The following is a 26,008-nucleotide window of genomic DNA, read 5'->3' as shown; positions in this document are numbered from 1 at the left end:
GGGAGCAACGCAAGTTCGGATAGACACTGCGCCCACGAGATATCAAGCTATCATATTTTGGCATATATAAGAAGTTCTGATGCAGGGGTGACGCTAATTCATCCCCCATTTCTTACCTTGGCAATTGGTGCTTACTACGAGTGCGACGGTTTGCCGTGCCCCTCCGATTCTATTGTGTTCTATGAGTCCAAATCTTATGGGCGTCATCTTCGTTCAAATTTGTCACGCCTGGATTTGGTTCATAGCCAATACAGTAGACCGGAGGTCATGCCCTCCCTTGCATTTCATGTTCACCAATCGCCCTCATTTTTTTTCTGGTCTACTGTTATACATGACCGAACGCGCGCACACGCAACCTTGCTCAACCCATTGACAACTTGGCACGAATATTTCTTTGACCATCCCTCTTCATTTTCTAACAAACGGTCTAGCAAACGCTGACGCCGCCAAGTGATCCTCGGAGCACACATATATGTGTTAATCATATCTCCGAGCCTTTAGGCTTTATTTCCTCTCCATCCCATATTCCCAATAGGGACGTCCTCAAGCTATACCATTCAATACTGTGGACCTCGGATGACCTCGGCTCGTCACGGATCATTAGTATCCATTATTCTGTCATAAGATCCAGATGAGGGGCATAGAAGCTCAGGTAGCCCCAATGGACGGCGCCAAGGCGCCTCTTGACGCATCCAGCCATTTTCTCCGATTCTTCTGATTGAAGTTTTCGGTGCGATCTCCGTTACCAGATAGCTTGTAGATTCAAGAGCTTGCCAGTGATATTCCATTCTCTTGGAAGAGCTGTTCACTGCATCACTGGATCTTCCGATTGTTTCCTTCCTCGTAGGAACTTTATTCACGAGAAGCAGTAGTTTCAACGAGATATAGATATACAAGGACATCTCATGATGGTCCGACCGCCTCGGCCGAGACTAAGAGTGGGGGGTACGACACTGGGGAGGTTATTTGAAATTCAAGGCTACAGGAATTCAAGAAGATCAACAGTTCCGAGTTCTTGGAGGTTCTTGTGCGTCATCCAGGGGGGGCAGTCCGCAGTAAGGATTATCGGGCGTGCAGTATGTAATATTGATGCTGTACGCTGATACTGCCCAAAGTCCAAAGTCCGAAGGCTGTTCCAAGGGCGACATCGAAATAGAAGAAGATGTGATTATCATGACGTCGCTATGGATCGGCGACACTTCACACCCATCACAGGAAAATGGCGAGATATCGATCATATCGAGGATGATAGTATCATCCCTGCACACTCGGAATGAACCGACAGGCCAGTGTGACCCACGAGGTTGGCCATGGGGAGAACAGTAACGGCATTTCCACTAACCTCACAAGTCGGTCCGAGCGCACCCGTCTCATGAGTACTGGAAACATAAAATCAAGTAACGGATGGCATTTACAGCGAAAAAAAAATACAAGGATCAACACCAGTAACCACGTGGGGGGTACCCGGGTATGTCCATCGATGTCATTTCAAAAGCTCTTCTACAATCCTATCTTCCGAGATATTGGCGACGTTCGCGCCACGGTAGTTCAATCTCCGAAGAACGTCGATCTGGGTCAGCCCCATCAGCGGTGTCGTGAATATAAAAAATAGCTTTTCCGAGACGTACGACTTTTGAGCGCTCAAAACCGAGACTCTCGAACTGATCTACATGGGCTCTTTCAAGACCCGCTATTGCGATCTCATCTCTCTGTGGCTCTTTCACTTCCATCTTCTTGACCAAAGGCCCTCCGGCATATATCTGTGTCCAGTATCTTGCCGTCTCATCGAAGCTTCGCTTGCTGGTGGTGTAGTGCTTCGCAACCTCCGCATCTTGCGGATCATTAGGCTCGGGAGAACACAGCAGCGATTGAAGTGAGATCAGGGTTGATTTGAGCGTTAGAACAGGCGACCACGCGTCCTTGAGGATGTCGAGACAGATAGCTCCGGACGCTGATGATATGTTTGGATGATACACTTTCGTGATGAATTTCATCTTAACAGGTTGGAAAGGATACGAGTCAGGGATGACAATATCCTATCATCCGGATTAAGGTTCTGATCATGCTAGCAAGAAATCAACGATGCGCACCACTTCAAAGTGGCCACCTTCGTATGGCGTGTCCTGAGGACCGGGGAAAGATCCCTTCAGATGAAATGGCGATGAATCTATTAGGTCGATTTTGATGTTTGAGGATTTGTCGTTCTTGCAGTCTGACCAGGGGTGGGAGTGAGCGATGCTACAGTAATAACGATTAATTCCTACCAGCGATTTCTTTATTCACGCGGCGGAGACGAGCGTCCATGATGTACAAACAAGAAGACTATTAAGCTTAGGGCTACGTACAAGACAGACGATGAAACGGAATGACAAAATGGGGGATGTAATTGGGCTACAATGCCTCATGTAAGGGTCATGTGACTTTACTGGTTTTTTTTCAAAAATTATCTTTCAGCGACCCTCTACCAAGGGGGTCTGTTGCCCCATTGACGTGACGTGTTGATCAAGGATAGATAATCTCTTAAGCATCTCGTACATGCAGGGATTATAGTCTGAAACCCTTAGATCAAGATGGAAGCCCCTACCATGCGCCAGCGTTTCGAAGAATACATCTTCGGTCTCCAAGAGGAGATTATCACTTCCTTTGAAACCCTTGATCCCAATGCTCCAAAATTCAAACGTGACTCTTGGCAACGAGCACATCAAGGAGGCAAGGGTGTATCGGGCGTCTTCTTTGTTCCCCCTTCCACAGATGGATCACCCGGCCAACAAACAATCCTGGAGAAGGCTGGTGTCAACATATCTGTCGTACACGGCATGCTCCCCCCTGCTGCAATCAAAGAAATGCGTGCAGATCACTCCTCTATCCCCTACGACGGGAAAACTAGTCTTCCGTTTTTTGCGGCTGGAATAAGCCTCGTCGTGCATCCTCGCAATCCCCATGCTCCCACTGTGCATGCCAATTATCGTTATTTCGAGATCTCGGAGAAAGCCGCAGAGGGTGAGGGTACTGGCAAGGTTGTTGCATGGTGGTTTGGAGGGGGTTCTGATCTCACGCCATCGTACCTCTACGATGAAGATGCACGTCACTTCCACACGACGTTGCAGAAGGCCTGCAACCAACATGGCAGCGAACTATACCCTGTGTTCAAGAAGTGGTGTGACGAATATTTCTATATCGTCCACCGTCAAGAAACAAGAGGGGTCGGAGGACTCTTCTTTGACGATCTCAGCACTGAGAAGCATGCTCGGCTCTCAGAGGATATCAAACGACCTCGATCGTCAGAGGAGATATTCGACTTCATAAAAGCAGTGGGAAATTCATTTGTCCCCTCCTACTTGCCCATTCTTGAGCGTAGGATGTCGATGCCCAGCACCGACCAACAAAGACGCTGGCAGCTGATACGCAGGGGGCGTTATGTCGAATTCAACCTCGTGTACGACAGAGGTACCAAGTTTGGGTTGAAAACGCCTTCTGCGCGTATTGAAAGCATCTTGATGAGCCTTCCGGAGACTGCAAGGTGGGAGTATATGACGGACATGGGATCAGATTTAGAGAGTGAGGAAGGGCGGTTGATTGCAGTTTTGAAACAACCCGTCGATTGGGCTGGTTCGGAGAACTTGTAGCGATGATTTTTCAGCCGCTGGGTTTGTACGTTACTCGTGAGGAAAATTTACAGCTATCTTCATATCGATAGTCAAGGCCGTTTTTGTGTATTGTTGGAGTGACACCAAACAGAGGCAGCGGCTAGCTACTTTTGTAAGACGTACGTCAACCCGACTTGTGGGACTTACCCGAGGCGGTACAAATGAGACCTTGGAATCGTACTGATCTGCGACCAACTGCACATAGCACCGTACTACACTACTATTACCAAGTGTAACTTGGGTAACCTTCATTGTCGAGCGAAGAAGCCCTCGCAGAACTTGTGCTATGGCTTTCGACGTCATGCTACCGTGAGGACATGGCATCATACTGCCGTTTCGCAACATCTGATTTATGTCGACGGTTTGCGCATGATGGCGACAGTCGGCAGTCGTCGTGCTGATATTCCGCAGGTTATAATAATGGCTGACAGAAGTATACTAGCTGACGTGAACGCCTATATTCGATGTCGCTGTGAATTTTTGAGATTCTGGGGGTGCCTGTGAATACAACGACTGAAATTGGTACAATGGACAACATTCATTGTTCTGAAGTATCAAAAAATTGATAGGCACTAATACATGTAAAAGGGTTCTATTGCATATCCACTCCAAAGTCGATGAGGAAGGGAAATATAAGGAGACAGGCTTAGAACTCATGTAGTGGGCTTGTTGATCTCTTGCTGTGTCTGGCCCTTCTCGTTCTTGACGTTCCCTAATAAATAACTTGTCAGACACGTCAGCCGCCATCCTACAAGTATTACCTACCAGTGGCTTGCTGGGATTTATCGCCAGTCACAGCGCCAACGACTGAATCTTTGTAGCCGGTAGCCCTGTCAGAGACACCCTCCACGTATCCCTTCGCCTGGGCAGCGTTGTACTCGCCCTCCCCCTTGGCGTGTTCTTCTTTACCCGACTGCGTCCAAGATTGCATACCGGTCACGTCGCCGATCTAGAGAGAAAAATCAGCAGGCCGGCGGCGGGTGGTGTGATGAGCTCGTACTGTCTCGACGGCGGTACCCTTGACAGAGTGGAATTGACCGGATACTTTGCTATAGGAGAATAAGTGAGTTCTTGTCATCGAGAGAGGGGGCGGGCAAAGCGCTTACCTGGGCTCTTGGGAAGACATAATTATGATGAGAGTAGTTGATTGAGTTGATAAAGCGTTGATAAATAGTAAAGTTGGTTGTGGGTTGGCTGGTAGGAACGATAGCTGCCAGTACTTATACTCCTCCGAGATGGCGTACAAAAAAGGCAAGTGTGTATGACGTCGAGCAGTCATGACATCATACGGTTTGTGACTAAACTCAATGTGATTTGCATGTGAATTCAACACTCACGTCATGGCATAATTGCTGGTTTATGCATGGTGCAATCCAGAAAGGTTGATATAGAGTAAATTTGAAGGGCGCCGTCGCGCGCTACGGCTCCCTGAACAGATCAAGTGGAATGGAAGATGGCTGTTATTTTCTATGGAAAGGAAAACTCATGTTCGAAAGCGCCAGACCTTCAGGTTCTGCTTCCGTCATCCAGACGGGGTTCTCACGCAGGAACAAGAAGCCCCACCATATACTCCAAGTGACAATTATCACCGTGTCCGATTCGATGCCACTGAGGTGATGGCCATACGTCACATCAGTAGAAGTCAGCTTGAGCGCGCGCGATCTACAGAAGCAATAGTACCTTATCAAGAAGTCATAGGACGGCGGCCTGCAATGTAAAATATTCGAAGATTGGAACATATTTCGGCATCGATTGTGATAGCTCCATTGCTCGCTACCATGAAAAAAACGAGGCCTTGCCAATGGAGTCAGGAAGTGCACACGCACCTTCATTGTGATGGATAATAATAGGTAGCATAGTCATTCATGGACATGGGTGAAAATGTAGATTGGAACCACTCGGCAAGCATTCGATGCACCGTCCGAAGGCTTGATGCCAGTGGCTGTAAGATAGAGCGCACCAAAGCGTTAAAAGTAGTAAATCCATTCATGTGGAGCAAGGTAAGTCACAAGGCGAAAATATCCTGGCTACTATAAAGTCCCTGTTACGATAAGATGCTAGAAAGAGCTGTGTCACATGGGAATCAATCTCACATCGTTTGGCGAACTCACAAACCACGACGTAAGACCCATCATTCAAGTTTCTCAAGCTCCTCTAACCTCGATAACACCACATCCTTGCTAGTTTCCTCAATCTCTCCCGCCAAAAATATCTCGTCTAAAATGGCATACACCTGTGATTGTTGTAGGTCAGGAACAATGCGTACGAGGGATAAACACAACCGCACTTTGTAGAAATTGAAGACAAGATCCAGCTCGCACACATTGTCGAAGAATGAGTCTGGATCAATGTCAGCGAGTAGGCTCGGCCCATGGGGTGCAAACGAGTCGCTCACCAAGGATCTCGACAAAGAGGTGGATAGCCTCTAGATATGCCAGCTCATTGTCATTAGCGTCGACACATACGCAAAAGAAGAGACCGGCATAACGCCTGTACACGATCTTGTAGTTCTTGAACTACTCCACGTCATGAGAATTAGAAGATGCGGGACATGTCGTTCTGTGCTCACCTCAACAAAGTTCGACTGGTGTTTCTGGTCGCGCGGAGCAACTAGTCTGTGCACTTCACCTCGGAGTCTCACCTGAGCACATAGTCAACGGCATGGAAATTCTCAATAGCGTCTATCGCACCTTCTCGTCGTCGTCGTATGGGACATACCACTTCGACAATCGTGTCTTCCCTTGACGGTTCTGAGCGCATATCATTTGAGCACATGGTCTTTCATGCTGAAGAGTGCACCTGCCTGCACGAGGATGAACCTAATCATGGTGGGCTCATTTGCCTTGGATAAATTCTGGGTCTCCCACTTTTGTTTACTTCAGAGGCTTTTGCCAAACAACGCCGCAGTAAGTCACGTGCTTTCAACTTGACCACGATCTTTGCAGGTAACTAGAAACACATGTGTAGAAATATAACAAAAAGAACTCGAGATGTATGTCGGCGAGGATATTAAAGTGTTTGAAATCGTTTAACTTAATGCTGAGACATCTGCGCCAAATAATCCGAAAGCTGAATTGCACAGTAAGCACCAGCCACGTGCAAGGGAATGAATAAGATAGTCACCTTCAGTGCACTGGTTCTAATGTTCTCCCCGACGTTCTGGACGTCAGGATTCGCCATGACCCTTGCCACGATGTCTCTCGCTGCGACTTCGAGATTCGAAAGACTGCCATCGCCCAACATCCCACCATCTGAACTAGTACGCTCGAACTCTTCTTCTTCTTCCCGACCAAAGTATTGGTTAGAGGAAATAGATGTAGCACCTTGGAAGTTCTGTAAACGAGATTGAGACTCGGAGACGAAATTAGGGTCGTAATCCTTTCGGCCAAAGTACATGTCCGACGAGATAGCTTTTTGATTGCCAAACTTGTCTCGTGCGGTGGTTGGTGCGTCATCAATGGCAGGACTATACGATTAGAAGATAGATCAATTTTACTGAATTTCCAGTTGAGATCACGATATACCTTGATCTCGCAGTCGATGAAGGTGAAGCGGTAGGGACTGCCCCAAAGCCAAGCTTACGGAAGCCCATACCTAGCCTCTCGAGGTCTTGGCTATTGCCCTTTTGCAAGTCAACTTTTCCCTGCACAGTGCCCGTCTGCACAGCATCAGCAGGCTTCACCCTCACTTGTGATGAAGTGATCTTTTCTGCTTCTTTCTGTGCGCGCTCTTCCTCCTCCTCACGTTGTCTGTCGTAGCCAAGCTGCTTGATACGCTCAGCTTCCTCTACAGCTTTACGTTCCGCTTCCGCAAAATCTATCGGGGTGGCTGCTTTCCTCGCCCCAAGGCCACCAAGTTTGGATTTCTTCTGAGAGGTAGAGGTGGCTGATGAACCGATCGCAGAAGTAGATGATGTTAAACGTGTTGCACCGAGCTTAGTGATGCCGTTCGTAGAGGGACTAGAGTTTGATCGCATGGAACTAGATGTGGTTGGTCGAGAAGTAGCTGAGCCCGTTGATGCTGGTCGCCCAATGATAGGAGGAGATGTGATAGCTGAGGAAGAAACTGGTTTTGAAGCAGCGGGCTTTTCCCATGAAGAGAAGAAATCATCCTCTCCTTGCGTAGTTTCAGCGCTCACAAGAGGTGTGTCAACGCCATCGACCGCGATATGCGTAGGGAACCTGAGAGAAACAATAACAATTAGATTAAGTTCCTGTCAAGCATCTCGACAATTCACTTTGCAATATCTTCCTTCACTCGTCTCGCAAGCTCTTCCTTATATAGCTCAGCAGCACGACTTGAGTACTTCTTCTTAGTGTCGGAATCGCTGAGAAGCATCGTGGCGCCATGTCGCGTGAAAAATTCAGTCGCCGATGTGTTTCCACCCACTTTCATGGTACGAAGCTGGTTTAGTTGCCAACTGTCGAGATTCGTCGATCTGTCATGCCGTTCGCGGTGATAAGAACCCGCGGGGACATCAGTTTTACGGAAAGACCACACACCGTACAAAACTTATGTGTACGCCCATATTCCGATGAATGCTAGAGCAGTCTAGGCATATATAAACTCCAAAAGTCACACTGGACCAGGTCGGATTTCGAGCCTGACAATCAAAGCATGTCTGAAACCCCGGAAGTCAACGACTATAACAAGTGGGTTGAAATATACTGACCTTGTTGCCTTTTTGCAATCTCAGCACTTGAAAAATCTGCTCTGATTCCGCCTTTGAAGGGTCTGCCATTGCTGCTGCAAGCAAATTGATTAGTGAGCTTAAGTGTCCGTCGTGGAGAAGTCAAGGCTTTGTGGTGTCGTATCAGGTGTTCTGGGGTCCTCAGGACCAAATATGGTGACTGAGGTCCGCTTGCCATCCCTGGCCCGCCGGCATCAAGTTGAGCCGAAAATGATATACCACAACCCCGCTATTTCTTAAATATTTTTCTAATGAAGCCATGGCTTGCCATTCCACAATATCCAATCCCCCAACTATCAGAATCATCATGCTGCTATGTCAGGTCGTGTGGGTAACCATGCGCACGCCACAGTCTTGTTCTCGAGTAGCGATGTGCTCAATCTCAGGAAGTGTTGCATCAGAACCCTTCGCAAGGGCACACATCTTTTTGCTCAACTGAGAAAAAGGCTTAGGGAAAGCTTCTGCATCAAATCAGTGTTGTATGTGCAACAAATGCTTAAATATGAAGAGCAAATCACTAGTGTTCGTCACATAAATGAACATGGAGCAAATCACAATCATAGTCACACGTATAAGACATTTTGAAAAGTGAATGAGAGCAGGCTGAATCATCAAAATGAGCACGAGTCATCATAGGAAAATTAATGATCACATGACGGAGACTGCTCAGGAGACACAGCTGGATACCGTTGAGCAGTAGTAAACCGCACTCTCAATACTCCACCGTGACAACCTCCGGAGTAGAAAGGAGGAGATAACAGAAAGACCATTGTCAGTGATATGCTGATCTGTTACAACAACAGGAATGAAAGGTACAGGTTGATGTGGAGAATGCACAGCACATGATGAACATTGAAGACGAAGCCATGATGTATGAGGTTCATAACAAGAGAAGCCCCTCAACAAAAGAGAAATGGTGACAAGCGCATGAAGGGTCCTTAGTCTCTTTGCATTGTCCAAACTTGACTCCGTGAACGACATCAAACAAACAAGTAAGCCAATTCCAATTTCACCCCGTGCGGCCCACAGATGATACATCAGTTAAAGGAATGAGCATGGGACCGGAAGAGTGTATCTGTCGGTCGACATGCCAGAGATGGAGATGCATGCGCGTGGCAAGAATCGCGAGGATGATGAGCTGGAAACTGCATTGTGGAGGGGGTCTATTAGTAGGAATGTGTAGCATGGTTTGAGGGACGTACTCTTGAAACATAGCGTTGTACGCGTACTGAGCGTGCAGAAAATAAATGGATTAGTCTTGAGGATGGAGTGTGGAGAGTGTACTACTCACTCGAAGGAACAGGGATGTGAATACATTCACCGTCGAAAAAACTTTCAGGACAATAATGACCATCGGTGAGCATAGTGACGATAAAATAATCTGTGGAATGACTTACATAGACCGCATACATAATAGAATATGTTATGCTTCAGCAGGACATCATACAGAGGGGTACGAGCTGTTCGCCAGCTCTGTATAGCGCGTACGAGCGTAAGAGAGATAAGCCCTTAGGAGAGCATTAGTCAGTGCGCGTCCGTGTATACGTATGCTTCCTGTGACGCACCCAGTTCAAGAGCAAACAAGAGAACAAACGGCACGAAAAGCTCATCACTGCCTGTAGACTGGTAGCAGCCTGTGATGTTCGAGATCGTGCTGGTTTCAACTGTGACATCCAAGCCGACAAGTGTGTGAGTGATGATAAAACGTCAAAGAGAAGGTGGAGTGCATACATGGTGCGTTGGCAGTGGCGCTAAAGAGGATACCGACGGAAGCTACGATGACAGCCTGACTAATATATTTACCATGAGCTTTGGGTGCAGTAGAGTAATGACTCACAAGAAAACCGGCTAGCATGGCGACGAGCACGACTTTGTTGTGATTCCAGAGTGCATATGTCCTGATAATGAAAAAGCCTGAATGGATCGGATGAGGAACGCACATGAATCAGGGGAAGGAGTTACATTCGGAGCAAATGACTGAAATCAGACTGAAACCTGTGAAAGGGAAGAGGAGCGTTCAGGACGTGCATGCAGGGATCATGCACGTACATGAGCAAATATTGTTGATCATTTGACATTTCTGGTAATGCCATGCCAGTGAGCGTCGTTCAGTCAGTAAGTCCACCGCGATATTACGTACATCGGGATTATTGTCCGGGACGAAGTTCACTGAAGCACGTGTCAATCCATTGATCATCACCAGAGCGATCTGGGCTGAACGCACGATATAGGTGTGAAACGAAGAGGAAAAAAGGCGTATAGCGTGTAAGGATATAAAGGCCTTTTACTTTGGTCCAACGCGATTGAATCAGGAACGCCAACTTGAAACAAGCATGTTATCACTGAATAACAAAAGAACCTTATCGTAAACAAGGGGATTACCTCCTGGTCAAGCGAACAAGCATAGTCATAGGTCTGGACCCGCAAGGTCAATAGCAGATGGAATATGTATCAGGACAAACCCACCCAGAATGTAGCCGCCGAAGCTGAGCCGCGTTAGGACAAGAAAGAAGCTGGTTCATATAGTACGCACTGTATATATACTGATTCCATATGCATCATATATGTTGTTATGAACGACTATCTTGTTCAAAAGAAAGAGACGTACCGTGTAGGTTTGAATACTCCTCGCCGCTGCGATGTTGCCAGCCGAATACTCCGTTTGCATTCAGACTCGGAGGAGGGGCAGAAGGGGAACTTCTACGCGGGGGCATTTACCTTTGCCTCTTATATAGATGGGTCAGGAACCGAGCAAGATAACGGCGTAATGAGTACGCCACTCCGGGCTGAAGCTGGCCCAGGGCCTGCCGGTGGAGTGTTCTCATGGAAAAACAGCTATTCACGTTCATGCTGACGTGAATGGACATTTGGAGTTACATAAGGGTGGATCACGTGATGATCCATGAAAGGGTGTTACATTGTCGACGGAAAGTCAGATATGTAGCAAATCGACACAGGCAAACAGGATAGCCTGATGCAGTTCCACACCATTCGAAACCATGGCATTGGATGGTTGGAGTTAGATTGCACAATAGAGGGGTCATTATATGCGCCTGTAAAGGCCTGGTTGTTTCAATCCGTCAATGGTCAACAGCCATCCTATCACATGAAAGAGACGCACCGTACAAGTCTGCAGACTGCTCGCCGCTACGACAGTGTCAGGCGAAAACTCTATCTGCATTCGGTGGAGGAGCGAAAGCAGGATTTCGCCCACGAGGTGCCTCTTACATAAGTGAGTAGAAGCCAAGCAACATAAAGGCGCAATGAGTGCGCCATTCCAGGGTGAAACTAGGGTCCTCATGGGTCATAGGAAGCAGATTCTGGAACGATGTGACGTGAATCCAGTTGGTAACATGCGATACCTATACTGTTGAAGACGATTGTGGGCGCGTTTGTCACACAAGAGTCTTGATGGCTGTGTGCGAACGTTCACCTGCCTGAAAGTGGATGGGTTGGTATCTCCGCCAAACACTTATTCGATCCGAAGGGTGACAAGCAAAATGACAGATAACAAAGGGTAACACGCTTGGAGAGATTATGAACACATCTCAGATGCGGCATGCCAAGTCAAATATCTGTGATGCATGTTACAATCAAGGAACTCAGTGATCGGAGTAAAATTACACGGTAAAGGGGCCATCTATATGCGCCCGTAAAGGTCTCATTATTTCTTATGCAAGTTCAAGGTATCTTTCAACTGTAAGGCCCGATTAATGCATGAAGTGAAAAGATAGTTTATCACCGCCTACCTTCCCAATTTGTCACTGCTGCATTCCAAAGTCTCACCTCATGCTCCCTGGTTGCTCCGAAGTGGTCCACGAAATCATCTCCAAACACTTCACGGGCAATGCTGTCAGGCCTCATCATAGCGTTGGTCGCATCTTCCAACGAACTAGGAAGCGAAACAACCTATTCGTAAATAGTTAGAGTTATGATACTGCAAGATCATTTCCTAGTTCACCTCCTTCCTAGCTGGGTAGCTTTGGTGAGTAGAGATGGGGGGTATCGTAAGTTCGAGTTGTTTGGTAATGCCCCGCATGCCCAGTTGGAAGATGGCACTTAAGGCAAAGTAGGGATTCATATCGGCACCAGGTACACGAACTTCAAGTCTTGTTGCGGATGGTGGAACGGACGGTGGCGAGATGATACGAATGGAAGCTGCACGAGAATCGTACCCATATGTAACTGCGTTAGGAGCCCAAAAGGCTTCACCACCAACGAGACGTTTATAGCCATTGATCGTTGGGACAAGCTCCCAAGTTTTCAGATAAAAATCACATTTGTGGGAGTCGGGTACTCACCATAGGCATCACTGCATCATCAGTTTAGCATTAACTTCCACCTTAACCGAAAAAAAAATCATACCATCAGGAAGGCCGTCCAATACACCTGCCAGAAAGTGCTCCCCAATTTGGCTTAGGTATCTTGTGTCCTCGAATGCTGCATTAGCTCGTCCATGATCACGGTCCGCCTCTGAAAGTGAGAACGCGTTGCGGCCTTCTTTGTCTTTGAGTGACACATGTACATGTCTGAGCTGATGTCAGAAAAGTTTTGGACGCAAAATGAGATATCGATACAAACCCGCTGCAGCCTGGTAGCTGAAGCAATGTTTCCGTGAGATTGTAACAGATTCTACTAAAATTCGACTCACATTTCCCCATGGTTTTGCCATAAAACTAGGGAGGACTCCATGCTTCAGCCCAACACTCTTCGCCAAGAATTTGTACAGGATAGCATTGTCCGCTATTCTCATAGCCGATGTATAAGCGAGCGCAGTCTCAAGAACACCTGGACCCGTTTCGGTGTCTGCACAGGAGTCAGTTGTCATCACTGTTATGATGGATAAATCATCGTACGATGTCCTTCAATATCTATGCCAAACTTCAGACTCTCGTCGAACAGCGCGTGAAAATATTCTTGGTTCAATTGAGTGCGCAATAAGCTATATCCATGCACTGCGGTACTCTAATTAGCGAATGTGCTGCGAACAGTTACTTTGCTCACTTCCTGGGGTTAATGGCTGCAGCCGGGTGAAGCCCTTTTGAGCCACGGACTCGGGGGTTTCTGAACAAATCCCTTTAAATCACATCCGGTAGATGAGAAATTTCATGGACGCACCTTTGAAATTAAAGTACTAGAAAGCCTCATAAGTTCATTCAGAGCAACGCACAACTGGCTGAGATTGCTCACCTCAAACTCCACACCAGAGATGCATTCCAAATCACGAGCGGCCGCATTGTCGACAACTTTACGCAGAACGCCTCTAGGATCCGCGCAAATAGGCGCTGAAGTCTTCGGATCAAAGAATGAGACAAGAAAAAAAGGTACGTTGTTTTCCCAAGGTATGCGACGAAATGTCGATAAGTCTATCGAAGCCATTATGTCGCAGTAACCATTCTCTTTATTTGATATGGCCAGTTCCCGAGTGTAAACTGAATCGTGCATGTCCCAGCCGCTGCAACGTGACTTGTATCATGACAGTGAATCGGGGTGACAATGAGACGTACAAAATCACGCTACAAAATCCAAATCCTTCTGAGGCAACGGCGCCTAGAAACTTATCTTTGGACTGCGAGTAACAAATCAAATATTGACGAGGACGGACTCAATAAGAAGCATACCATGAATTTCCCTCTGAGGACGCCATCCACTTGAGATGGAAATCAGCATTCGACTTATTCAATGGTCGGAAGGCAGGGTGCACCATCTATGCCTGTAGGGTAACAAAAAAGTACTATTGTGAACATCAATTATCGTATTTTCCAATCACAACCGACCTGCAACTTTAACCTTGGCATCGAAGAAAAGTAGTTGTTTCAGGTCATTGATTGACCTTGGAGCTCCTGGAGTGGCGCTTGCAGTTGCCATATTTCAAGTGGTTGAGGTGATTGATTGTTCCAAGATTCTACTGCTCTAGAAAGCTGCGGCTGGCTGAGTCTAAGTTGCCGGTGGCATGGGCGGTGCTTCTCTAAAAGGAAGATTTTTAATCCAATGCGGACTTTGATCTCATGTCTGGCCAAACGATCTCCCAAGTCAGCGCTCAGGCCTCAGGCCTCCAGGTACGGGCTTCCATCAAATTCCATACTGATGCGATCGTGCAGACTTACTCTGTACATACTACAACCGACGGATCCGTTCGCACATACAATCAAGAGACTTTCAAGGGTCGTGAAGGCTATTAGAGGTTTGGGAGAAGTATCGTCCGCTGTATGTCGCACAATGCAGGTGGCCTCAGAGACATGTAGGTTGCGTCCAGTCGTCATGTACGTCTCGACCAGTTGAAATACTGCATGTGTCTGACAAACTGTGTTTTCAACTTATACAGGCTCTACGTTTCACTATGGACACGGAAAAGATCATCCTTGCGAAGGCTGACGCGACATTGACGTATTGGAACTTGGTGCCGACGATAACGACGTGCTAAACGAGGTAGGGGATGTGGCATCATTCTTCATACTTCCGACTAATCATGACCAGTCAGCAGCTGCCAGTCCTCGCTCAACCAAAAAAACATCAACTTTCCTTCTGTCTGGACTCTGGTGCAGTCGGCGTCATCGAGCCTTCAAGGCGGATGACGGCATGGGCTAGGCTATCACTGCTTTATGTTTATTACTGGTGTACTGCGATCTCCGAAAGCACGAGTGACGTCGTAGGGTCAATCAAACTTTGCTATTTGCGTGTACATACAGCGAACAACATAGTCGTGTCAAAAAATATTCGAGCCGGATTGAACAAGAAAAAAGTGTGGCAAATCGATATGTACTATAAGTACAAGTCACACAACGTAGACATAGCGAGAATCAGAGTCAGATTGTTATCAGAATGGTGCGGGGCATGGAAGTCAGCATGCAAAACATCCCGAATTTCCTTTCATCGTCACTGCAGGTTGATGCCAGAAGTCAACGGGACCTTATACTCGTCGCACGTCACCTCAGAGAAGCGAAGCTTCTGACCGACTTTACGGTTGCCATACTAATGGACGAAAATATGTCTTTAGCGAAAAAAAAGTACACGCAAATAGCAGAGTCTGATTGACCCTCGTCACTCGTGGTTTCGATCGATATGGGTACATTTTAATCTATCACGTTCTTGACTCGGAGGTCAAGGCCTCAAAGGAAGTACTTTACTCGGTCACCTCGGGCTCCGATCCGACGAATATGCAAGTATTTGATAGGAATGTCTGCAAACCAGAGCTGTTCACGTGCTGCTGGTTGCTGTGCCAGAGATAGAGGTGCATGCGTGTAGCGAGGATCGCAAGGACACAGATCTCCAAACTGCATTTTAGAGGTGTTGTCAGTATTAGGAATTCGCAACAGGAGTTGGAGGTGCGTACTCTTCAAACGAGTGAAATACCGACTGGGTGTGCGTAACGTCAATGGCTCGATCTTATTGGATATTACGAGATTTACACACATCAGAGAACAGCAATGGTGTGAGGACATTCATGGCCGAGAGAACTTTCGGAACAATAATCATCACTGATGGGCATGGAAATATGAAGTCCTGACTCACAGACACCGCATGCATAGTAGAATATGTTATGCTTTACCAGGATAGTGTACAGATGCCCCCTGGCTGTCCGCCAGCTCTGTATGACATGTATGAGTGTGAGGGAGAACAGTCCTGAGGAGAGCATCAGCCAGTGTGTATATGTAATTGATGTTTCCAGTTTCCGGTGACATACCCAATTGACATATAAGCAAGAAAACAAACGACATGGAATACAAGACACCGCCCAAGCTCCAGTAACATCCTGTGATGCCTGGGATCATGCTGGTCACGACTATGCCAGAGGAGTGAATGTGTGCGAATAGTAGTGGGGAAGGCCCATGAGAGCACAGACCATATGAGAGGGTTATTCCCGTAAAAAGAAGGCCAGCGGATATTGTAATAACAGCCTGGCTGATGAATCAACATTGTTCAGGTGTGCTCAGGGTATGAAACTCACAAAAAAGGTGGTCTGCATGACTACGCGTAAGATCCGATTGTTGTTCCAAAGCGCACATGTTCTGAGCACAAAAATCCCTGAAGGAATAGGATCAGGAGCATGTGCATGTCGTAGGAGAAGGACAGATACATTCGGAGCAAGTGAGTGATATCAGTCCAAAACCTGCGAGAGGAAAGAGCGGCGCTTAGCCAGGAAGTGCAGCCATTGATCGATTACCATGCACGTACACGAGTAAATATCGATTAGCACCCTGCATTTCTGACCAAGTCATGCAGTTACTAAGTATCATTCATCAGTGGGTGAATACAACTGCGCGCTCACATACATCGGGGTTCTCGTCTGGTGCAAAGGCCACTGAAGCACAGCATTTTAGTTCATTACCGGGGGCATGTGTGCTCGTTTGGAATGAACGCACTATATAGGCCCAAAGCCATGGAGAAAAAGGGGACATATCGTGCAAATATATAAATGACTTTTACCCTAGTCCAGCGCGACTGACGCAGGAACGTCCACTTGGAACAACATATCATCAATATACCAGGCGAGGCGTATCGCGGAACAACTGCACTGCTCACCTCTTCGTGAAGAAGACAAACGTAATCATAGGTCTGGATAAACAGGTTTAACTCGACAGACAGGAATAGATTAGGACCTACCCAGAATGTAGCCTGGGTCACTGAGTTGTCGAGTTAGAACGAGGGAGAAGTAAATAAGACCACACGCACTGCGTATGTACTGGTAGCCGCACATGATTGTCATGATATGGGTATCTGTTATCGTTTCGCCCTGGTATTAAGAAAGCGACGCACCGCTAAGTAATGCAGACCCCAGGCAACTGCAATTTGGACATCGTCAGCCGAAGGTTCCATCTGCTTTGGATTGAGAGGTAGTAGAATGAACGGGTTTTGCACACATCACGCTACTGTTTTGTCTCTTATGAATGAGCTAGACACCTGCCGAGATGCGGGCGGGCGCCGCCCGCCCCTGACAGGTGTAAATGATAAAGACTAAGAACACACTGGTTCCGATTAGCTCCGAGTCAATGATGATGGCGATGCAGCGTTTCACTGGCTGATTTGTGTAAAGTCGACTGGTACAAAGTTGATAAAAAGCTACGGTTGAGTCATCTGTGGCCCATGATAAAGTTGAAATTATTGTGTGGGTCCTTCATTCTTGCTTTCGAACGGCTTGAAACACCCCGGCCATCGGTGGCGGTAGTAGATCCAGGGACTTACGTTTCTACAAAGTTTTCATGATCAAACCGGCCGTTTCCGACGTACACTTCTTGGCGCGTGATCATAATATGAAAGCAGACTGAAATTCGCCATCCTTAAACCTTACCAACACCGTGACCATCACCAGAACAACCGCCTCCTTGTGAGCGCATTACTTGATAAAACAGAGCGTCCATGGAATCTCGACACAGACATCTCAGTTAGGGTATAGCACGGGTATGGGCCACACCGCGGGTATGGGGGTCACGGGTATGGCGGGTACGGGTACGGTGTCGAGATGTGGTACCCGTGGTCATACCGTACCCGTTAGCACGGTATACGGGTATGTTTACGGGTGTCTCCGATAGAACCGAGAGTGGAAAGGACGGGACGGCCGAAGAACAGGCACAAGGGGAGATGCGCATCCAAAACGGGCACGGTGAGCGACCTGTCGACGTCGGCTCGCACCCTCTAATGTTTCAGTCCATTTTATCTTATATCACAGTACCTGACGCACGCACCTTATAATCTAGGTATAGAATTTGTTAGTAGAGAGTCTTCAATGCGAATACTGAGATATTCGCACCTTTGTCTAGGTCCCGCCTGTCTGCTTCGATATACATCACTTTAACTCTACATTTCTCAATACTCCCTCCATTCACTCCATCATTATGGTCAATCAGATGGCCTCGATCGCCGAGTCTACACGTTCAGAAACTTCAGATGTATCATCATCGAGTCCGCAGTCCATAGCGGCAGACAATGTTGCAAAACGTGTTAAGCTTATCATTCCACAGGTCGAAGCAACCCCCTCCGAGTTGCACTCTCCTGCTCCGGAAGTAATTGATATTGATGAAAATGATGCACCTCCTGCTGCTGAACAGGACGATGAGGCCGATCTAAGTATGTGAACTTATTGCTCGTGTCTGCATGGACCTTGATTAATTTTCACTCACAGACGCACTCAAAAAAACTTGGCGTTCAGCAGTCTATTCTTTTTTTAAGCTTGACGCTGTGACTGTCCAGTATCTCGATGGACGTCTAGTTCATTTCTTCCCTTGCGGGGCACGCAAGTGCAAACTCCCTGCCGGGGGTGTCCGCCGCTTCCAGGACTCCAAGGATAAGTCCTTGACTACGAATCTAAGGCACCACGCCAATGGCTGCTGGGGCAAAGAGGCAGTCGATCATGCATTCAGTGGTGGAAAGGTAGTACAGGCCACGAGTGGATCAGTTTTCTCGGCTTTTGCTCGAAAAGGACAACAACCTGTCCATCATACATATCGAATGCACACGAGCAATGAAGTTCGGTAAGTCGACATTTTTGGGCCTTAATAACATCTGACATTATTCACACTGGATTTAGGGCAAATCTCGTACGGTGGATCACAGAATAATCGACCTGTGAATATAATCAATGATCGTGCACTTCGTGATCTCCTGCTTTCTGGATGCCCTAATATCGAACTGCCATCACATTTTACAATCTCTCGTGATATTCGGGCGTCATTTGAAAAGTGCCAAGAACGCATTGGTACGCTCTTGCAGGTATGTGATCACATACTTCGTTGTATAGATCCGTCTTTTGTCATTTGCAATTATCCATTCAACTACCAAAGCACTCCCTATCTGGCATTCTCGCTGCAACAAGGCCGGTCTCAAAGCAAACCTTATCCCACGAGACGTCGTCACACGGTGGAACTCCACACATGACATACTGCGTTTTGCAGTCAAGTACCGGAAGCCCATCAAGAAGATTACTGGCGACAAGAAACTGCCCAATTTCCGCAAATATCGATTGGAAAACAATGAATGGACTGTTGTCGAGGAACTTGTCACTGTACTGGAGGTAGCTCACTTAGCCTCTGATCGAGTTATTTTCAGGACTTATTCAATTCAACACTAGCGTTACAAGCAGGCTACACTCTTTTTTTCACGCAACTCGGCCAGTGTCTATGCAGTCATACCTGCAATGGACAAACTCGATAGCCATATGAGCAATGTTGAGACGAAAGAGGGGTTCCAACCAGCCATCCAAGCTGCGATGAAACTTGCTCGCAAGAAAATGGATAGATACTGGAAAATGACTGATGACTCAAACACGTATCGCATCGCAACAGGTGAGCATAAGTTGTCAATTGTTTCAATATGAGGTGGTTTGTGCTGACCCATGTCTCGCTAGTTCTCCACCCTGGCCTGAAGCTCGAATATTTCCGACTACAAAAATGGGAAGATGAATGGATTGAGGCTGCCGAAAATCTCATTCGAGAAGAGTACATAGATCGTTACAAAGACCAGGTCTTACCTTCGACTCCAGCTGCACATGTCTTGGCAGAAGACAAGGTGCAACAATGCGCTGATGACTTTGGTGACATATCTCTTGGCATAGCGGCATCTCTAGTAGATGAGCTTGACAACTATTTGCGGCAACCAGTGGAGAATACCAAAGTCCCGCTGCAATGGTGGGTCCATAATCAAAAGACATATCCAAATTTGCACCGGATGGCACTTGATTACCTTAGTATTCCTGGTAGGTTGTGCACCATTGCTCTCGCTAGCATCACAGCTTATGTATCACACACCATAGCTACCTCAACTGCAGTTGAACGTGTATTTTCGCAAGGCCGGCACCTTCTGCACTTTACTCGAAACCGCTTGTCTCCAGCATCAACCCGTGCATTCCTCTGTCTTGGCTCATGGCTCCGCTGTGATCTGGTAGCGCCCGAGGACCTTACTAAGATCATGAAGTCTCTGAAGAAAAGAAAACGAGAGGACGAGAGCGTTGGATAAGGTTATTCTACGTAGTTTCACTATTTTTTGTTTGTGTACCCGCGGGTAAATGCAACACCGCGGGTAAGCTGCCATACCGCGGGTTAGTACGGGTAATACCGTACCCGTATCTGTACGGGTACGGTGTTGACGGGTACGGGTACGGTGTTGATCTTCCGACCCGCGGGTGTACCCGTGCTATACCCTAATCTCAGTCGACCCTCCCCTCCAGCACGACGAGAGAGTGGAATGTGAAACCCTTTCTGCTGATGGAACAGTTGGAAGAGTGCTAGTCATTCCCAGTGACAAAGATGTATATGTATGGCATATTCAGGCTATCCTCGAAAAGTTGGCCTTGAAGACCTATTTTCCATTTACAATGACAATGTGACTTTTCAATAGAGTCGAGAGTCTCGAGACCACCTTAGCTGAACCTCCCACTAGCAGGTCGCAGATGAAAAGTCGTTAACGAACTTATCGGGCCTCCCGCCAGCTTTTTTTTCAATTATTGTACATAGCTAGTGGCACAAGTGCTGAATATTCTATGCTGACGATATGAAATACTCAGCTTAACTTGAGGATCCCCGTCCAATCGACGATACCAAATAGTGTTCAAGTGTGTCACCCTCCTACTACTGACCTCAAAACTCCTGGTCCTCCATGACGCGTCACGACATCCGAATAACGATGAAACACTGCAACTCCGACGGCCTTCAAAACAAAATTTTATTTCGCATCACGGCCGTAGTCTCGTAGGAATTGCTACAGTAAAGGAAAAGGGGGTACGTCTTTCTTACGCATCTTCCACTCGCTGCGATTCGATGATATTTCTGCAAGCATTATATATTGCTCCGCAACCTACTAAGCGAGGCCAGCCGCGGCACGCCCAGACAACTTCTACATTCACACCACCTCATGATACCGCAACCCCAGTGCAGTAGCCGCGCAGTCCCATAATCTATGATCGACAAACCCACACAGTAGACTGGATTCATAGAGACGTAGCACGCCGACTACTATTTTCACTTTTCATCTTAGTTCTTTCATTTACGTTCTTAGCTCATCATAGATATCATTCGCTATGCCGTCAGCCCCTTCCGTCTCGCATCCTACCGCAACAGCCTGCTTCGTTCGCGCACCGCATATTTTGCATTCCAATTGCAGGTTATCTCGATTGCATGGTAGCTCAGTTTGGTGCGTACGTTTTCCAAAATATCAGTCTTTGCATTTTTCAAACGGAGCTGGGTCGTTATGCCAGAGATGCGCGTGGCGAGATTCGTCCCTCTGGCAGTGCATTGGCATATGCTTGCCCGATGCCCCAGCCCGGACTGACATTTGTAAGTTTTACTGCTTTTCAAAGGGTTTTTTTGTCGCTAAAGACATCTTTCCGTCCATTAGTAGTATGGCGACCCTAAAGTCGGTCAGAAGCTTTGCTTCTCTGAGGTGATGTGTGACGAGTATCGAGGTCCCTTTGACTTCTGGCGTCAACCTACAGTGAGGATGAAAATGAAAGGGAATCCAGAACGTTCTGTAGGCTTCCATTGTGATTGCAATCTTTGTCTGATTCTCGCTACGAGCTCATGCCCGTTGTGCCTTTGGCACAAATCGAAGGAGCGCTACGCGCTCCTTCAGGGGAGGAAAATGAGTGTTGTTCCTTCGTCACAGGAAGCCAAGGAGGGCTACGCCCTCCTTTGGCTTCCTGGCCTCAGGCTGCATCCTAATAAATCATGCATTTTGAATAAGATCATGCCTTGATAGTGGATTTCAAAAGAGGTACATTTATGAGCAGCATTTCAAGAAAACTAAAAGTACATAGTACATAAGATCAGTCAGTTCTATATATATATAAGTACATCAATCATTGATATGATCTGTGAGTCCTCTAAGCACTTCTGTATATACTACATTGGTTGTATTTGAGCCTTCTTCATGCTCCGGAAAGATAGCAAACACTCTGTCTGGGTGGGTGCAGTGAGATAAAGCCACATAGAGTTGTCCATGGCTGAAGACAGGAGTCTGCAAATTAAGGCCAACCCACTTGACGCTTTGACCTTGCGCCTTGTTGATTGTCATAGCAAATGCAAGACGAACAGGAAACTGGCGACACTTGAGAGGGATTGGGTTCTCTTCAGAACTGGATTCCATAGTGATGCGAGGAATTAGGACTGTGTTCTCATCGACCTGCTGATCTTCATCATCTCCATCCCTAAGAACATGGCACCTAAGGACACGGGTGGTCCAAGACAGGAGTATCATGCGAGTTCCATTATAGAGTCCCTGCAAGGGGTTCAAATTGCGCAAAAGCATTAGAGGAACACCTGCTTTGACCTCCAATTTGTGCAAAGGGAAGCCTGATGGGGCGAGGGTATGAAGGAACTCTGGGGGAATGTAATTGTATTCTCTCTCCATGACTGAGTCTGCACTGGTAAAGACTGCTTTTTCTCCAGGGAATGATTCGAGGATAGTGGCATTGATTTCATCCACATCAGTGTTTTTTGCAGAAAGAATGGTGCGATCCAGGAAGTATGAATCATTTAAGGGAGGATGATCAGGGAGCAGAATTCTTGAGTATAGGGCATTGATGAGAGACCAGAGATCATTGTTGGGACACTGCATGTGGGCAGGGAGGGTCACAGTTCCATCTTCATTTGTGCCCCTACCAGCTCCAATCTCAAGAAGCCACCTTGCAAAATCATCAGAAGTGGGATCTTGACCAAGATGCATATTTCTCTTGAGATGGAATATATGAAGCCTTGACCAAATGCGAGATCTGCAAAAGGTAGCACCCACTATCTGCTCCCTGGATCCATGAGGCACCACTGGCAGGGTCTGTCTGAAGTCTCCTCCAAAGAGCATGGTTATTCCTCCAAAATCAGCATCAACATTCAGAAGATCACGTAATGTGCAGTCAAGGCATTCCAGGATGTGGTGGTGTAACATCGGAATTTCATCACAAATGATTAGGGAGGTGGCCTTGAGAAGCTCATGAAGAATGTCTCCTTTCTTTATGTTGCAAGAGCTGTCTTCGTGAATGGGAATAGGGATCTTGAATCGCAAATGAGCTGTACGTCCACCTGGGAGGAGGAGAGAAGTGATTCCGGAGGAAGCCACACATAGGACGATCTTGCCTTCAGCACAGAGTTTTGAAGCGATGAGCTTGCAGTGATATGTCTTGCCACATCCACCTGCACTGTGGACAAAGTATGAATGTCCTGGTCTGCGCTCATCCCAATGCATTGCATCATTGACCACCGTATCAAAGACTGCCCTCTGCTCTTCATTGAGAGAAGGAACTCCTCTATCCACCACCTGCTGAAGCTCTTCTTGGTTGTACTGGAGCTGCTCAGCAATTAACTGGTTACCCTCCATGGCCCCCCATCTTGCTGCCATTTGAGAGATAGGCATGTGGGGAATGGCATCCAAAGACTTTCCATTTTGCGAAGCACTCCATCGATGAGATAGAGACCATAGTCATAGACCTCCTCCTCAGTAGCATCTGGCATGTTAAATGGCATGCGAGTGAGACAATGGTGGAGATCATCGCAGAGATTGTCCTTGAAGCAGTTCCAAAGGTCGTCAGGGCTTGTAGGGTTGCAGAAGAGGAGGATGATGGCAAATATATTTCGTGTATGGTATCCAGTGCACATATGAGAGGCATCCCGCAAGCACTGAATCCATTCATTATCATCATCTAGCAGACCCCTGAGCTGACATGCATCCTTGAAAGTCTCACAGACAACATCATTGACAGTCCGCAGGTGTTCATAGGAGGTAGCGCCTTTGAAAAAACACATTAAGTTTGATTCATACAAATCATCGCAGAAATCATACCTTTCACTACGGTCAAAAGCAATCTCAGATAAAATCTCTCTCCAGAGCCAGGGGCAGCAGAATACATTCTTCCAATTGCAACTCCATGCTGACGTATCTTCCAAGCAACTTTTTGCCACACAAACTTTGAGGGGAAATCCTGGTAGAGGAGATCACAGGCTCCAGCTGCCACCATGTTTTCATCAGCATTGGCTTTGAACCATCCAGTGAGGTGAGTCTCCTTTGCTGCTGCACACTCAACAACATCCTTGGGATTATCCTCAGGATCATAGACAACCATGTGTTCACCTGGGAGGTGGACTGGCAAGCGGTAGACAGCAGGCCATTCAAGGTGCATCTCATTTTCCATGATGCGCCATGCAGCCTCAATTGAGCTAATATACCTGGAGTCAAGATATGATTTGACCTCATCCACCGGTCCTTCCATCTCCAAAGTCGCACAGTCATGTCCTTTGTAGATATATTTATGAATGTACTTGACAGACTTGATCGAAGCGCAGACTTTCAAATTGATGTGGCAGTTGAATTCAACCAGCAGTTCCAGAGGGTGAGGAATGACATCTTTATTGGTGAAGACATCGTTATTCTTTTGGATCGTGCGACCATTATCTGGTCTTGCATACTCTGGGTAGCCATCATCCTTCAAGGATGTCTGACCACAGAAAGACTTTGGAAAGTGCTTTTTGCACTGTCCATTCTCAAAGCAACGCTCTGGACTGCATGGGCCATGAAGCATGTATTTTGATACAGCTTCATAGAGTTGTGGGTGCACATCTCTATCTGGTATCTGAGCGGAGATGAAGGAGTTGACTTGCTCCACAGTGTTATGCTGATGTTGGTCGGCGTGTGCGAACTAGGATAGGTCTTCTCAGCGACGGCTCGAGTGAGCCTATGAAGCTGAGGGTGGTTCTCGGCTTGACGGAACATCAAGGGTTCCTCCAGTTATCTCGGTAAGACGGTGCTCGTCGAGATACAGGGCTAGCGGATACGGCTAAGAAGCAGGGAGCGACTTAGAAGTGCAGTCTAGACAACTAAGCTAGGAAGCTTAGTTGAACAAGTTTCTGGGATGAACCTAGTAGATTAAAGTAAAGTCTAAGTACAATAATCTGTCTACTTATATGTGCTACATGTAAGTGTTCTAGCTCAGTCTGTAATTAATAGTATATCTAGGATCTATGATAACAAGACATGAGGATCAGATAAGGTACATGAGGCTTAACCTCTGATCAAGCATGCAGCACCAAGTGCGACTGCGCATAAGTACATGAGGCGCCAAGGGCGCTCCGGATCTTCATGAAGCGGCATGTGGTATACATGCGCTGATCTAGGGTGACCATGAGGTGTACAACCTCCATGGATCAGGTACAAGGCCGTCTAGGCCAGGGGCGGGGTCATAGCGGTCCAGACTGCTGTCTTTCTAAGTGCAGGTGGCGCACCGCCGTGTGGGGAGTCTAGCAGAGCGGGGGCTGGGGTAGGCAGAGCTGGGGCTCCTGTAGGTGTTATGGATGCCTGTAACACACAGTCCTTATCTTGTGATCTGAGTCAAGGAAGATAAGCAGATGCATGTGAGGGAGACCACACTTCTGATATTCGATGGTGTACACCAATCCTGCAACTTTTCCATAGTAGCCCTTGTGAACCTTCTTCAAGAGCGCTTGTTGCTTTTGGTAGAAGACGCGAGCCACCAAGTCTGGACGATCCACAGTGCTCTGACCTACATAAGCAATATTAGCAACAACATCATAAATCAATTATTAAAATTTACCTGGAAGGAGGTTTTCAGTGATCTCAGGCCAACTCCCATTTGCAGTCATTGTTAGGAAGAGGTCGGGCTTCTTGCAGGCACGGTAAATGGCCAAGGAATCCTGAAGCAACTGATGCATATAGTGGGGGCTTCCAGTATGCGATGATG

At 47.2% G+C, this 26,008-nt stretch overlaps 9 protein-coding genes across 9 annotated transcripts; 2 read left to right on the top strand and 7 right to left on the bottom strand.

Moving 5' to 3' along the window:
* Positions 1-1,372: 1,372 nt before the first annotated feature.
* Positions 1,373-2,403, bottom strand: F5147DRAFT_758990 (ubiquitin-conjugating enzyme/RWD-like protein). The gene is made up of 4 exons (XM_041440423.1): positions 2,265-2,403; positions 2,091-2,212; positions 1,629-2,036; positions 1,373-1,570 (listed from the first exon to the last, which is right to left on the bottom strand). The coding sequence occupies exons 1-4, from the start codon at positions 2,302-2,304 to the stop codon at positions 1,484-1,486; spliced, it is 657 nt and encodes a 218-aa protein (XP_041296469.1). The 5' UTR covers positions 2,305-2,403; the 3' UTR covers positions 1,373-1,483.
* A 73-nt stretch (positions 2,404-2,476) lies between these two features.
* Positions 2,477-3,852, top strand: F5147DRAFT_679198 (Coproporphyrinogen III oxidase). Its single transcript, XM_041436238.1, has one exon. The coding sequence runs from the start codon at positions 2,571-2,573 to the stop codon at positions 3,624-3,626; it is 1,056 nt and encodes a 351-aa protein (XP_041296468.1). The 5' UTR covers positions 2,477-2,570; the 3' UTR covers positions 3,627-3,852.
* A 217-nt stretch (positions 3,853-4,069) lies between these two features.
* Positions 4,070-4,925, bottom strand: F5147DRAFT_679197 (uncharacterized protein). Its single transcript, XM_041436237.1, has 4 exons — positions 4,754-4,925; positions 4,648-4,696; positions 4,413-4,596; positions 4,070-4,359 (listed from the first exon to the last, which is right to left on the bottom strand). Exons 1-4 carry the CDS (start codon positions 4,771-4,773, stop codon positions 4,301-4,303), a joined length of 312 nt encoding a protein of 103 aa, XP_041296467.1. The 5' UTR covers positions 4,774-4,925; the 3' UTR covers positions 4,070-4,300.
* Positions 4,926-5,520: 595 nt separating this feature from the next.
* Positions 5,521-6,504, bottom strand: F5147DRAFT_679193 (clathrin coat assembly protein ap17). Its single transcript, XM_041436236.1, has 6 exons — positions 6,451-6,504; positions 6,338-6,397; positions 6,217-6,288; positions 6,043-6,163; positions 5,935-5,987; positions 5,521-5,880 (listed from the first exon to the last, which is right to left on the bottom strand). Exons 1-6 carry the CDS (start codon positions 6,472-6,474, stop codon positions 5,779-5,781), a joined length of 432 nt encoding a protein of 143 aa, XP_041296466.1. The 5' UTR covers positions 6,475-6,504; the 3' UTR covers positions 5,521-5,778.
* A 29-nt stretch (positions 6,505-6,533) lies between these two features.
* F5147DRAFT_679191 (uncharacterized protein) lies at positions 6,534-8,466 on the bottom strand. The gene is made up of 6 exons (XM_041436235.1): positions 8,320-8,466; positions 8,150-8,268; positions 7,885-8,085; positions 7,172-7,828; positions 6,771-7,113; positions 6,534-6,716 (listed from the first exon to the last, which is right to left on the bottom strand). The coding sequence occupies exons 1-6, from the start codon at positions 8,386-8,388 to the stop codon at positions 6,681-6,683; spliced, it is 1,425 nt and encodes a 474-aa protein (XP_041296465.1). The 5' UTR covers positions 8,389-8,466; the 3' UTR covers positions 6,534-6,680.
* Positions 8,467-9,087: 621 nt separating this feature from the next.
* F5147DRAFT_679188 (uncharacterized protein) lies at positions 9,088-11,159 on the bottom strand. Its single transcript, XM_041436234.1, has 15 exons — positions 10,946-11,159; positions 10,871-10,880; positions 10,804-10,823; positions 10,720-10,752; positions 10,562-10,658; positions 10,478-10,506; positions 10,387-10,417; positions 10,300-10,332; positions 10,175-10,251; positions 10,069-10,123; positions 9,903-10,001; positions 9,735-9,845; positions 9,629-9,669; positions 9,540-9,565; positions 9,088-9,482 (listed from the first exon to the last, which is right to left on the bottom strand). Exons 1-15 carry the CDS (start codon positions 11,003-11,005, stop codon positions 9,347-9,349), a joined length of 858 nt encoding a protein of 285 aa, XP_041296464.1. The 5' UTR covers positions 11,006-11,159; the 3' UTR covers positions 9,088-9,346.
* Positions 11,160-11,823: 664 nt separating this feature from the next.
* On the bottom strand, positions 11,824-14,295 carry F5147DRAFT_23852 (uncharacterized protein). Its single transcript, XM_041428778.1, has 15 exons — positions 14,115-14,295; positions 14,042-14,050; positions 13,959-13,987; positions 13,845-13,906; positions 13,528-13,792; positions 13,456-13,471; positions 13,342-13,401; positions 13,194-13,292; positions 12,989-13,143; positions 12,919-12,935; positions 12,703-12,866; positions 12,639-12,649; positions 12,299-12,589; positions 12,087-12,246; positions 11,824-12,034 (listed from the first exon to the last, which is right to left on the bottom strand). The coding sequence occupies exons 1-15, from the start codon at positions 14,203-14,205 to the stop codon at positions 12,009-12,011; spliced, it is 1,455 nt and encodes a 484-aa protein (XP_041296463.1). The 5' UTR covers positions 14,206-14,295; the 3' UTR covers positions 11,824-12,008.
* A 1,022-nt stretch (positions 14,296-15,317) lies between these two features.
* On the bottom strand, positions 15,318-17,284 carry F5147DRAFT_23702 (uncharacterized protein). Its single transcript, XM_041428766.1, has 15 exons — positions 17,095-17,284; positions 17,011-17,020; positions 16,942-16,961; positions 16,861-16,893; positions 16,701-16,797; positions 16,611-16,639; positions 16,513-16,543; positions 16,415-16,447; positions 16,286-16,362; positions 16,181-16,235; positions 16,022-16,120; positions 15,850-15,960; positions 15,751-15,794; positions 15,671-15,693; positions 15,318-15,611 (listed from the first exon to the last, which is right to left on the bottom strand). The coding sequence occupies exons 1-15, from the start codon at positions 17,152-17,154 to the stop codon at positions 15,461-15,463; spliced, it is 873 nt and encodes a 290-aa protein (XP_041296462.1). The 5' UTR covers positions 17,155-17,284; the 3' UTR covers positions 15,318-15,460.
* A 1,277-nt stretch (positions 17,285-18,561) lies between these two features.
* Positions 18,562-19,044, top strand: F5147DRAFT_549450 (uncharacterized protein; the record flags this gene model as incomplete). Its single annotated transcript, XM_041430384.1, has 2 exons — positions 18,562-18,801; positions 18,889-19,044. Coding segments are annotated over 2 exons (396 nt in total), but the record flags the coding sequence as incomplete, so codon positions are not given.
* Positions 19,045-26,008: the final 6,964 nt, after the last annotated feature.

Source organism: Suillus discolor (genome assembly GCF_016758755.1).
Source record: "Suillus discolor strain FC423 chromosome Unknown F5147scaffold_10, whole genome shotgun sequence".
NCBI lineage: Eukaryota > Fungi > Basidiomycota > Agaricomycetes > Boletales > Suillaceae > Suillus > Suillus discolor.
This window is presented reverse-complemented; position numbering and strand designations above follow the sequence as displayed.

What these genes read in the sequence shown, in the direction of transcription:
- F5147DRAFT_758990 (XM_041440423.1), bottom strand. Translation starts at nt 2,304, where the DNA reads ATGGACGCTCGTCTCCGCCGCGTGAATAAAGAAATCGCTG. An exon ending in CGTGAATAAAGAAATCGCTG is followed by an intron (nt 2,213 to 2,264) that starts GTAGGAATTAAT and finishes ACCCCTGGTCAG; the next exon opens with ACTGCAAGAACGACAAATCC. An exon ending in AAGGTGGCCACTTTGAAGTG is followed by an intron (nt 2,037 to 2,090) that starts GTGCGCATCGTT and finishes TCCGGATGATAG; the next exon opens with GATATTGTCATCCCTGACTC.
- F5147DRAFT_679198 (XM_041436238.1), top strand. Translation starts at nt 2,571, where the DNA reads ATGGAAGCCCCTACCATGCGCCAGCGTTTCGAAGAATACATCTTCGGT.
- F5147DRAFT_679197 (XM_041436237.1), bottom strand. Translation starts at nt 4,773, where the DNA reads ATGTCTTCCCAAGAGCCCAG. An exon ending in ATGTCTTCCCAAGAGCCCAG is followed by an intron (nt 4,697 to 4,753) that starts GTAAGCGCTTTG and finishes ATTCTCCTATAG; the next exon opens with CAAAGTATCCGGTCAATTCC. An exon ending in TAAATCCCAGCAAGCCACTG is followed by an intron (nt 4,360 to 4,412) that starts GTAGGTAATACT and finishes GTTATTTATTAG; the next exon opens with GGAACGTCAAGAACGAGAAG.
- F5147DRAFT_679193 (XM_041436236.1), bottom strand. Translation starts at nt 6,474, where the DNA reads ATGATTAGGTTCATCCTCGTGCAG. An exon ending in CATACGACGACGACGAGAAG is followed by an intron (nt 6,289 to 6,337) that starts GTGCGATAGACG and finishes CTATGTGCTCAG; the next exon opens with GTGAGACTCCGAGGTGAAGT. An exon ending in TTGTCTTCAATTTCTACAAA is followed by an intron (nt 5,881 to 5,934) that starts GTGCGGTTGTGT and finishes CAACAATCACAG; the next exon opens with GTGTATGCCATTTTAGACGA.
- F5147DRAFT_679191 (XM_041436235.1), bottom strand. Translation starts at nt 8,388, where the DNA reads ATGGCAGACCCTTCAAAGGCGGAATCAGAGCAGATTTTTCAAGTGCTG. An exon ending in GATTGCAAAAAGGCAACAAG is followed by an intron (nt 8,269 to 8,319) that starts GTCAGTATATTT and finishes CCGGGGTTTCAG; the next exon opens with ACATGCTTTGATTGTCAGGC. An exon ending in GTGAAGGAAGATATTGCAAA is followed by an intron (nt 7,829 to 7,884) that starts GTGAATTGTCGA and finishes TGTTTCTCTCAG; the next exon opens with GTTCCCTACGCATATCGCGG.
- F5147DRAFT_679188 (XM_041436234.1), bottom strand. Translation starts at nt 11,005, where the DNA reads ATGCAAACGGAGTATTCGGCTGGCAACATCGCAGCGGCGAGGAGTATT. An exon ending in TTCAGTCATTTGCTCCGAAT is followed by an intron (nt 10,252 to 10,299) that starts GTAACTCCTTCC and finishes CGATCCATTCAG; the next exon opens with GCTTTTTCATTATCAGGACA. An exon ending in CTTGTTTGCTCTTGAACTGG is followed by an intron (nt 9,846 to 9,902) that starts GTGCGTCACAGG and finishes TGCTCTCCTAAG; the next exon opens with GGCTTATCTCTCTTACGCTC.
- F5147DRAFT_23852 (XM_041428778.1), bottom strand. Translation starts at nt 14,205, where the DNA reads ATGGCAACTGCAAGCGCCACTCCAGGAGCTCCAAGGTCAATCAATGAC. An exon ending in TCCTCAGAGGGAAATTCATG is followed by an intron (nt 13,907 to 13,958) that starts GTATGCTTCTTA and finishes TGTTACTCGCAG; the next exon opens with TCCAAAGATAAGTTTCTAGG. An exon ending in GGATTTTGTAGCGTGATTTT is followed by an intron (nt 13,793 to 13,844) that starts GTACGTCTCATT and finishes GTCACGTTGCAG; the next exon opens with CGGCTGGGACATGCACGATT.
- F5147DRAFT_23702 (XM_041428766.1), bottom strand. Translation starts at nt 17,154, where the DNA reads ATGGAACCTTCGGCTGACGATGTCCAAATTGCAGTTGCCTGGGGTCTG. An exon ending in CACCAGACGAGAACCCCGAT is followed by an intron (nt 16,544 to 16,610) that starts GTATGTGAGCGC and finishes TGACTTGGTCAG; the next exon opens with AAATGCAGGGTGCTAATCGA. An exon ending in TCATGCAGACCACCTTTTTT is followed by an intron (nt 16,236 to 16,285) that starts GTGAGTTTCATA and finishes TTCATCAGCCAG; the next exon opens with GCTGTTATTACAATATCCGC.